Here is a 10,844-nt window from a genome sequence, read left to right as displayed (position 1 = left end):
GATAGAAGCTAGAAAGGAACTTAACACGCACAGAAAATGGATATAAACCGAAGGAATTCAATGATAAAATTAACTTTAGCAACTGAGCGGCTTACATAGAAGGGAAAAACATGGATATAAGATCCACTAACTGACTATTTAAAAAACAGAAAAAATCCCACAAAAGACTGAACAAATTATTTTGACTGACTGAGGAACCAACAATAACAGACTTACATAACACTAAATGACATAAGAAAATGGTAAACGTGGTGTGAACATTTTCCAACAGTGAATGAAAACAATATGAAATCCCCACACAATATATGTAGTTATACGGTAGCAAAATACAATAACTCGATCAACATTACAAGGATCTGTTCCCACATTTTATTGGTAATAATATTATATTTTAAGCATCATCATGTAGTGAATGAAACAACAACTGGATCCCATGTTGTGGCTTCAGTGTAATAAGTGGTAAAGGTGAGTGAACATAGGCAGGGGAGAGGGTGAATGTGTAGCGTTGCAAAATCATGGAGAGGGCAATTTTTGTTTCAGTGATTGCAAAGCTCATTCCAACGCAAGATCGTGGTCCCAATCCAAAGGGAAAAAATGCAGCCGCATTGTAGTTAGTAGCTTTAGAAATCCCTTCAGCAAATCTCTCTGGTTTAAAAAGATGAACATCGTCTCCCCATAAGTCAGGGTCATGGTGAAGTGCCATGATTCGGATGTTGAGCTCTAAATCAGTAGGCAGGACGAGTTTTCCTAATCGGACTTCTCTTTCTACTTTTCTCATCGTGCCAGTTGCAGGAGGATAGAGTCGTAAAGTTTCATTGATAATCATTGGAATCTATTTGAGAAAAAAAGAATAAAAGGAATCAAACTAAAATAATTGAAATGATCAGGATTTGAATAGTTTGCTTACAGTTTTAAGTTTGGCAATCCCTTCAGAATTTTGGTTTCCTTTGCCAATGATCTCAATCACCTCTCTTCTTGCTTTTTCTTGCCAATCCGTGTGTGCTGCTAATAGCAGGATTGTCCATGCGAGCAAGGAATTAGTTGTTTCTTGCCCGGCAAAGTAGAAAGTTTTACACTCATCTACCAAATCTTGTATGGAAAGCTTGTTGTTCTCGTCCAAATCATGATAGGCATTTACCAGTAATCCCAGAAAGTCATTGCCGAAGCTGTCAGCTTCTCCGGTTACTACTTTCTCTTCCCTTTTTTCAACAATCTTCATCACAGAATCATGTATCATTTTCGCAAGTTTATCTGATTCAATTTCATCAGAAGATTTCCAGAACCGGCTGCAAAAGCAAACTAATCCATTGGAAGCTGAAGTCTTTAAGATTAACAAAGGCTTAGATGAACTTGCTTACCTGATAATAGGGAGCCTTGTTTTAAAAACATTTCTGCTTGCAATTAGTGACAACTTCGTCAACATCTCGAAAATCTTCTCCCCTTCCAAGTAACTGCTACTAAAAGCTGTTCTGGATATCACCTCTGAAGTCAATAATTTGAACTCTTGGAACACTTCCATCTCTTTTCCTTCCCGACCTTTCCATTTCTCAAGCATTGTTTCAACGCTAACAACCACTGCTGGAATCATGTTCTGCAGAAACCACGGGCCATTATCTCAGTTTGTAAACGTTGTACTACATAATTATATTAGCAACTAGTGATTTACTTTTAAGCTCTCCCCATGAAATGCATAATTGGCCAACTTCCTTTGCCTTGCCCATTTCTCACTTTCGGTTGTAACAAGCCCTCGCCTAATATATTCTCAAAGAAATTTGTAGGCTTCCCTTTGGAAAAGCTTTTTCACTGTTTCTCAACACCTCTTTACAATTTCTGGGTCTGTAATTACCAATTGAGGTCGACATCCATTCCAACTAAGATAACTCTTCCCTGATAAAAATGAAAAAAGATTTCATTAAAATCAGTTCATGGAAACTGGAGGTTAATCAGAAAAACCTATAGAAAAATATATTTTCTCACCGTATTTGTTGATCCAGGAATAAACATGAGGCATCACTCTAGGAAATATAGCATGTGTCAAGGCCATAGGTTTGCTAAACGCTTCCCTTCGCATTGCCGCAGTTTCTTTGTTGTTTCCATGGATAAATTTATAAGGAGGCCCTCTGATTCCCTGTGAATTCATGATGAGCTGTATACGATAAGGTATCCACCAATACCTGTAGAAGACATAGAGCAGAGCTACGAGGAGGTAAAGGCACAAAGAAAATGTGAAAATGATCAGAAGCTTTCCCATGGTGTCCATTTTCGAAGAATCGATCAGATTTTGCAATGGAACTTAATCGCTTATTAATTAGTGTTTGAAGGCTTCTGAAACTGTTTTTTTAATTTAATGATTAATGGTTAACGATTATAAAATTTAACCACTTAATAAACAAATATTTTATCCTCATTTGTCGTACGAACAAAGCTTAAAGAATTTTCTGAAGGACAATAATTCATTCAATATCATATGAAGTAATTTTAGATGGAATATGTACCATGCAAAGACATGGAAATTAAGGATGTGATATCATGAAGTTGACGTTATTAGTATGTTAATGAAACAAGTTGTTATAGAAATCAAAATAATGTTAGAATAATCGTTATTATGATTCTCCGGAAGCAAAAATCTTAGGCAACGAAGTAACTAATTTTGTTTCCTCTTCAGCTTTTAGCCCATAAATAAATGGCAAATTTTCAATCAGATTAGTAGTGCAGCATTAATATTGTAACGTCCCGCACCCGAGACCGTTGCCGGAGTCGAACACGAGGTGTTAACGAACTTAATTCATTTATTTACACAGTTCATTTTAAAATTTCCAGACAAGCTGGCTAACTGCGTCACTGTCACCTTAAAAATCATATCTCGAGTTCCAAAACTCGAAAACTGATTCCGTAAATTTTCCCTGAAACTAGACTCATATATCCATCTACAGGATTTTGTCTAGAATTTTTGGTCAAGCCAATTAGTACAGTTTATTAGTTAAAGTATCCCCTGTTTCAGGGTTCGACTACTCTGACCTTCATGCATTACGAATTAGATATCTCCCTGTACAGAGCTTCAATACTTATGCCGTTTGTTTCCAATGAAACTAGACTCAAGAAGGAATCTATACGTATAAAGCATGACTTCTAATTATCTCTGGTTAATTTATGGTAAATTTTCAAAGTTATAACAGGGGATCCAGTAATCGCTCTGGCCCTGTTTCACGAAAACTTAAACATCTCATAAAATACGGCTTCGCTTCTTCCATATGAAAATAGACTCATCAAGGTTTGATTACATAATTTATTCATTATTTAATTACATTTCTACTATTTTTTGTGATTTTTCAAACTCACATCACTGCTGCTGTCAGCATCTATTTTAAGGCAGATTTTACCTATTTCATAGTTTCCATGAATCAACTAGCCATTTAACATACATAGCACCAAATATGATCGTGATTAACCATTCCAATGGCTAATCATTGCCAAGCATTTCCACACTTCTCAATAACCATATATATATATATATATATATATATATATATATATACAAAATGATTATAAAGCTATGCTCAAAATATATAAGCCATTTTCGCATGGCCAACCGAATATATACAATACCAAAAAGGTACTTAATTAACAACGAAGGTCAATCCTATACATGCCGTTATCAAAGTTTAACTAAAAGAGTACCAAAAGGGCTTAGATAGTGTGGACGACTTCGACTTTGACAATCCCGAGTCCGATAGCTGACGAGCAAAATCTATAAAACAGAGAATCAAAGCAACGGAATAAGCATTTAATGCTTAGTAAGTTTGAGTAATGAAATTAGTTTTGACTAAAGTATAACATTCATATGGCTAAATGAATAACTTCATATATGCACATTCTCATAATCATACTTACTTCACGCTTCAATCAACATATTCATACACAAGGTATCAAACCTAACTAAAGGCCGAAAGTTCGTTAATCAATTGAACGAATACTATTTAAAACGAATCGACTTTTCTGATGCATATACGAAACATACCTTATCGTTTGGATTTTATGAGCGTATTAATTGAAATTATTACAGCAAGATGCTCACTTCCAAACCCAAGTATCTTCGGATTTAGCCGATATAACAACTCGCACAAATGCCTTCGGTCTTAGCCCGGATATAGCAACTCGCACAAATGCCTTGGTCTTAGCCGGATATAATCACTAGCATAAATGCCTTCGGACATAGCCGGATATAGCAACTTCATACGAATGCCTTCGGATCTTAGTCCGGTTATCATCCGAATAATCATGCACATATGTCCACAAATCATAACACATCTTTATTTCGTTTTCATTACTAGAACTCAGGCACAAGACACTTATCTACCATTACCATTTTCGGCTCAATAACCACATACAAAGAGCATGGTTTTGAATCGCTATATAACATGATCTAATCGAATCATAATCTAAGTCCATTACTCGAAAACTTACCTCTGATGTTGTCGAACGATTTCAACGGCTATTAGAAAAACCTTTTCCTTTCCTTTATCGGATTTAGTTCCCCTTTGCTCTTGAGCTCCCTAAGGATTCAAGTGACCGAAATTCTTCCCCTCCTTTGTTTATTCTATTCGGCCAAGTTGAACAACAAAGAGAGAACTTTGTTTTCATCATCCCTCCCTTTTCATTACTTTATTACTAACCTTTTATTTTATTATTTCTAACATAAAACATTAACACAAAATGTTTATAATATGCTTTAACCCATAGCATGGCCGGCCACCATCTTGATTTTTTGGTTAATTTGACATGCAAACCCATCATTTTTATAACATGCACTAATAGTTCCTTTAACATTTGCCTAGCACATTTCTAAATTTTCTCACACAAGTCCTATTTAATAAAATTCACTTACAATTAACAAAATTCAAACATGAAATTTTCACACATGCATATATACATATAATAAGCATCAAATATGACGGTTAATTATTTTTATGACTCGGTTTTGTGGTCCCAAAACCACTTTCCGACTAGGGTCACATTAGGGCTGTCACAACTCTCCCCCACTTAAGAAATTTTCGTCCCCGAAAATCTTACCGGTAAATAGGTGTGGGTATCGTTCTTTCATGGAGTTCTCGGTTTCCCAAGTAGCTTCTTCGATCCCGTGTTTGAGCCATAACACCTTTACTAACGGAACCCTTTTGTTTCGCAACTCTTTCACTTCACGAGCTAGGATACGAATCGGTTCTTCTTCATAACTCATATCGGCTTGAATTTCAACCTCGGAGGGATTTATTATGTGCGAAGGGTCGGATCAGTAACGTCAAGCATCAAACATGAAAAACATTGTGAATCTTCTCGAGATCAAGGGTAAAATCAATCTATATGCCATCGACCAACTCGTTCAATATTTCATACGGCCCTATGAACCTCGGACTCGGTTTGCCCTTACGGCCAAATCTGAGTATCTTTTTCCAAGGTGAAACTTTAAGAAACACTTTGTCTCCCACCTGATACTCAATATCTCTTCGTTTTAAATCCGCATACGACTTCTGATGATCTGATGCTGCCTTCAGGCTTTCACGAATTATCTTTACTTTCTGCTCAGCATCTTTAATCAAATCAACTCCTAAAATTTTACTTTCACCGAGTTCGGTCCAAAACAATGGTGTACGGCATTTACGACCGTACAAAGCCTCGTAAGGTGCCATCTTAATACTTGATTGAAAACTATTGTTGTAAGCGAATTCAATCAAAGGTAAATACCGCTTCCATGAACCACTAAACTCAAGGATGCAACATCTCAACATATCCTCGAGTATCTGAATTATCTGCTCGGATTGACCATCGGTCTGGGTATGAAAAGCAGTGCTAAAATGCAACTTGGTACCCAAAGCTTCTTGCAATTTCTTCCAAAATCGCAATGTGAATCTCGGATCTCTATCTGACACAATAGAAATAGGTACCCCGTGTAATTTTACAATCTGAGAAACATACAATTCAGCTAGTTTATCCAATGAGTAATCCGTACGTACGGGAATAAAATGAGCCGACTTAGTCAGTCTATATTCGAAACAATTTGGACCTCTGAACCTCAAACAATCGTCATCATCAATTTGGAACTCTGATTCCATATTCGAAACGCATTCAGCCCGTTTTGCAAACCAATTCATCATCGACTTTCTGAGCTTTACGAATTTGGTGAATCAACAATGGTTTGGCCTTTAATTCTGCTACTAACACATTGTCAGATAGAACAGACAGGTGTACATTCATCGCTCGTAAAGCAAACAGTGATTTATGACTTAAAGCATCCGCAACCACATTAGCCTTTCCCGGGTGATAGTCAATGACAAGCTCATAATCTTTTAACAACTCGAGCCAACGTCTTTGTCGCAGATTCAAGTCTCTTTGAGTCATCAAATAATTGAGACTTTTGTGATCCGAATATACATGACACTTCTCACCAAATAAGTAATGTCACCATATTTTCAAAGCGAATACGATGGCAGCTAGTTCGAGATCATGGGTTGGATAATTTTTCTCATGTGGCTTCAATTGTCTCGACGCATAAGCTACAACTCGACCTTCTTGCATCAATACACAACCTAACCCAAGTAAGGATGCATCACTGTAAATGACAAACTCCTTGCCTGATTCGGGCTGCACTAGTACTGGAGCTTCAGTCAAATAAGTTTTCAGTTGATTGAAACTTTTCTAACACTTTTCTGTCCATTCGAACTTAACATCTTTCTAAAGTAGTTTCGTTATTGGTGTGGCTATCATCGAGAAACCCTTTACGAACCGTTTGTAGTAACCGGCAAGTCCCAAAAAACTCCGAACCTCAGTAATATTTCTCGGAGGCTTCCAGTTAAGTATGGCTGAAATTTTGCTCGGATCAACTCGAATACCCGATGTAGATACCACATGACTCAAGAAGCTCACCTCTCTTAACCAGAACTCACACTTACTGAACTTAACATATAACTGCTTATCCCGTAAAATCTGCAGCACTAATCCCAGGTGTTCAGCATCATCGGTTTCATTTCTCGAATAGACCAAAATATCATCGATAAACACAACTACAAACCGATCCAAAAATGGTCTGAAGATCTGATTCATCAAATCCATAAATACCACAGGGGCATTAGTGAGCCCAAACGGCATCACTGAGAACTCGTAGTGACCGTATCTCGTTCTGAAAGCAGTTTTGGGTATATCCGAATCTCGAATTTGCAACTGATAATAGCCCGATCTTAAATCTATCTTTGAAAAAACTAAGGCTCCCTTTAATTGATCAAACAAATCATCAATACGCGGTAACGGATATTTATTCTTTATTGTCACTTTATTCAGCTGACGATAGTCGATGCACAACCTCATGGTTCCGTCCTTCTTTTCACAAACAATACCGGTGCACCCCAAGGTGAGAAACTTCGGTCGGCGAAACCTCTATCCGTCAACTCTTGCAATCGAGCTTTCAATTCCTTTAATTCGTTGGTGCCATACGATCACGGAGCTATCGAAATCGGTGTAGTCCTGTGCACGAGCTCAATACCAAACTCTACCTCCGAACAGTGGTAAACCCGGTAATTCTTCGGGAAAAACATCCGGGTATTCACAAACCACTGGTACCGATTCAAGTTTCTTTTCTGACTCTTTATTATCCAGCACGTATGCAAGGTACGCTTCACACCCCTTTCTTACATATTTCTGAGCCAACATCAATGATATTACAGCTGGCAACCCTTTCAAGTCAGTAGACTCAACTCAGATTATCTCGTTATTTACACACCTCAAATCAATGGTTTTTCTTTTGCAATTTACAATTGCATCATGTACGGTCAACCAATCCATACCGAGGATAACATCAAATTCATCAAACGGTAAAAGCACCAAATCGGCCGGAAAACAGGAACCTTGGATTACTAGGGGACATTTCTTACACACTTTGTCAACAGGTACATAACGACCCAAGGGATTCGACACTCGAATTACGAACTCAGTAGACTCAACAAGTAAAGTCTTACTAGATGCTAAGGTTTCACATATATAAGAATGAGTAGAACCAGGGTCAATCAAAGCAATCACATTAGTATCAAAGAGAGTAAAAGTACCGGTAATAACATCTGGCGAGGAAGCATCCTCGCGTGCGCGTATAGCATAAGCTCTAGCAGGAGCACGAGCCTCAGATCTGGTTGTAGCATCTCTAGATCCTCTCTGACCACCACTAGCATTGCCCGTGTTTCTAGATGGTCTACCCCGGGCAGTAGTAGCACCTGGTTTCCCACTCTGATTTACATTTTGTTCAGACAGTCTCGAGCAATCCTTGATAAAATGGTCAGATGATCCGCACTTATAACAGGAGCGGTCATGGAATCTACAACTCCCCGAATGCCATTTACCACAATACTGGCACTTCGTTCTGTCTCGACGATCATTTCCAACACTGGCGACCGACGTGACTCGTGTACTCACAGGGGGTCGATCGCGATCTCGTCTAGAAAATCCCGAAGTGTCTCTAGACCGGCCTAAGTCATCTCTAAATTTCTTCGATGACTGTTGAAAGGGCTTTCCTGAAGATCTCTTACGAAACTCCTTTGCTCCCATATCATCTTTTCTTTTCTCCTTACTGAGCTCTTCGGCTTTGCAAGCTTGTTCGACAGGTACCACAAATTCTCTGATTTCTAAAATGCCAACATACAGCTTTATATCATCATTCAGTCCATCTTCAAAACATTTACACATCACAGCTTCTGAAGAAATGCATTCTCGCGCGTACCGGCTAAGCCTTACAAACTTTCATTCATAATCAGTAATCGACATGGAACCTTGTTTAAGTTCAAGAAATTCTTTTCGTTTTTGATCAATGAATCTCTGGCTGATATACTTTTTTCGAAACTCGGTTTGGAAAAACTCCCAAGTTACTTGCTCTCTGGGTACAACAGAAATCAACGTATTCCACCAATAGTAGGCAGAATCACGTAGCAAGGAGATCGTACACTTTAGGCATTCATCGGGTGTGCAAGATAGTTCATCAAGTACCCGAATAGTGTTGTCCAACCAAAATTCAGCTTGCTCGGCATCGTCGCTGTCTGTAGCTTTAAATTCAGTAGCCCTGTGTTATCGGATTCTGTCAACTGAGGGCCTATTTGACCTTATTTGGTTAGTTCCCGGAGGTATTGTAGGTGCGGGGGTTGTATTAGTCAGGAATGGAGGTTGTGGAACAGCTGTATTAGTTCGAATGTATTGGTTGAACCAATCATTCATCACGCTATAAAAAGCCTGTCTAGCTTCGTCATTCTGATTACTAGCAATAGGTTGAGAGTCTGCCGTATTGTCCCTTGTCTTGAGCAGCGCTACACTCTCAAGATCATCAACTACCGCTTCGGTTGGGATCGGGATCCATTTCTATAAGTAAACACATTTTTAACTGTCAGAAATCACCACAGTATCAAATAAACACATAATGGCATGTATAGCTAGACCCAAACGTATTACGGTAGTCCTAGAATCGACTAAACCGTAGCTTTGATACCACTAAAATTGTAACGCCCCGCACCCGAGACCGTTGCCGGAGTCAAACACGAGGTGTTAACGAACTTAATTCATTTATTTACACAGTTCATTTTAAAATTTCCGCACAAGTCGGCTAATCACACATTGTCACCTTAAAATCATATCTCGAGTTCCAAAACTCAAAACGATTCCGTAAATTTTCCGAAACTAGACTCATATATCCATCTATAGGATTTTGTCTAGAATTTTGGTCAAGCCAATTAGTACAGTTTATTAGTTAAAGTATCCCTATTTCGTGGTTCGACTACTCATCCTTCATGCATTACAATTAGATATCTCCTGCATGAGCTTCAATACTTATGCCATTTGTTTCTAATGAAACTAGACTCAAGAAGGAATCTATACATATAAAGCATGACTTCTAATTATCTCTGGTTAATTTATGGTAAATTTTCAAATTTATAACAGGGATCCAAGAATCGCTCCGCCCTGTTTCACGAAAACTTAAACATCTCATAAAATACGGCTTCGCTTCTTCCATATGAAAATAGACTCATCAAGGTTTGATTACATAATTTATTCATTATTTAATTACATTTCTACTATTTTTGTGATTTTTCAAACTCACATCACTCTCTTTGTCAAGATCTATTTTAAGGCGATTTTACCTATTTCATAGTTTCCATGAATCAACTAGCCATTTAACATACATAGCACCAAATATGATCGTGATTAACCATTCCAATGGCTAATCATTGCCAAGCATTTCCACACTTCTCAATAACCATATATATATATATATATATACAAAATGATTATAAAGCTATGCTCAAAATATATAAGCCATTTTCGCATGGCCAACCGAATATATACAATACCAAAAAGGTACTTAATTAACAACGAAGGTCAATCCTATACATGCCGTTATCAAAGTTTAACTAAAAGTGTACCGAAAGGGCTTAGATTGTGTGGACGACTTCGACTTTGACAATCCCGAGTCCGATAGCTGACGAGCAAAATCTATAAAACAGAGAATCAAAGTAACGGAATAAGCATTTAATGCTTAGTAAGTTTGAGTAATGAAATTAGTTTTGACTAAAGTATAACATTCATATGGCTAAATGAATAACTTCATATATGCACATTCTCATAATCATACTTACTTCACGCTTCAATCAACATATTCATACACAAGGTATCAAACCTAACTAAAGGCCGAAAGTTCGTTAATCAATTGAACGAATACTATTTAAAACGAATCGACTTTTTCGATGCATATACGAAACAGACCTTATCGTTTGGATTTTATGAGCGTATTAATTGAAATTATTACAGCAAGATCGCTCACTTCC

At 37.7% G+C, this 10,844-nt stretch overlaps 1 protein-coding gene and 1 long non-coding RNA gene across 2 annotated transcripts; both read right to left on the bottom strand.

The window, feature by feature from the left end:
* Positions 1 to 391: 391 nt before the first annotated feature.
* On the bottom strand, positions 392 to 1,519 carry LOC108462070 (cytochrome P450 CYP749A22-like). Its single transcript, XM_053024520.1, has 3 exons — positions 1,359 to 1,519; positions 908 to 1,286; positions 392 to 832 (listed from the first exon to the last, which is right to left on the bottom strand). The coding sequence occupies exons 1-3, from the start codon at positions 1,517 to 1,519 to the stop codon at positions 392 to 394; spliced, it is 981 nt and encodes a 326-aa protein (XP_052880480.1).
* A 12-nt stretch (positions 1,520 to 1,531) lies between these two features.
* On the bottom strand, positions 1,532 to 2,354 carry LOC128286526 (uncharacterized). The gene is made up of 3 exons (XR_008277128.1): positions 1,978 to 2,354; positions 1,667 to 1,887; positions 1,532 to 1,591 (listed from the first exon to the last, which is right to left on the bottom strand). It is a non-coding gene; the product is annotated as an uncharacterized LOC128286526 (long non-coding RNA).
* Between the last annotated feature and the right edge of the window lie 8,490 nt (positions 2,355 to 10,844).

Source organism: Gossypium arboreum, chromosome 13 (genome assembly GCF_025698485.1).
Source record: "Gossypium arboreum isolate Shixiya-1 chromosome 13, ASM2569848v2, whole genome shotgun sequence".
NCBI lineage: Eukaryota > Viridiplantae > Streptophyta > Magnoliopsida > Malvales > Malvaceae > Gossypium > Gossypium arboreum.
The sequence above is the reverse complement of the archived record's forward strand: the minus strand, read 5'-3'. Positions and strand labels throughout refer to the sequence as shown.

Coding starts and splice junctions, on each gene's coding strand:
- LOC108462070 (XM_053024520.1), bottom strand. CDS start 1,519: ATGGAAGTGTTCCAAGAGTTCAAATTATTGACTTCAGAGGTGATATCC. Junction 1,287..1,358: donor ACAAGGCTCCCTATTATCAG/GTAAGCAAGTTC, acceptor TTGCTTTTGCAG/CCGGTTCTGGAAATCTTCTG. Junction 833..907: donor GGATTGCCAAACTTAAAACT/GTAAGCAAACTA, acceptor TTTCTCAAATAG/ATTCCAATGATTATCAATGA.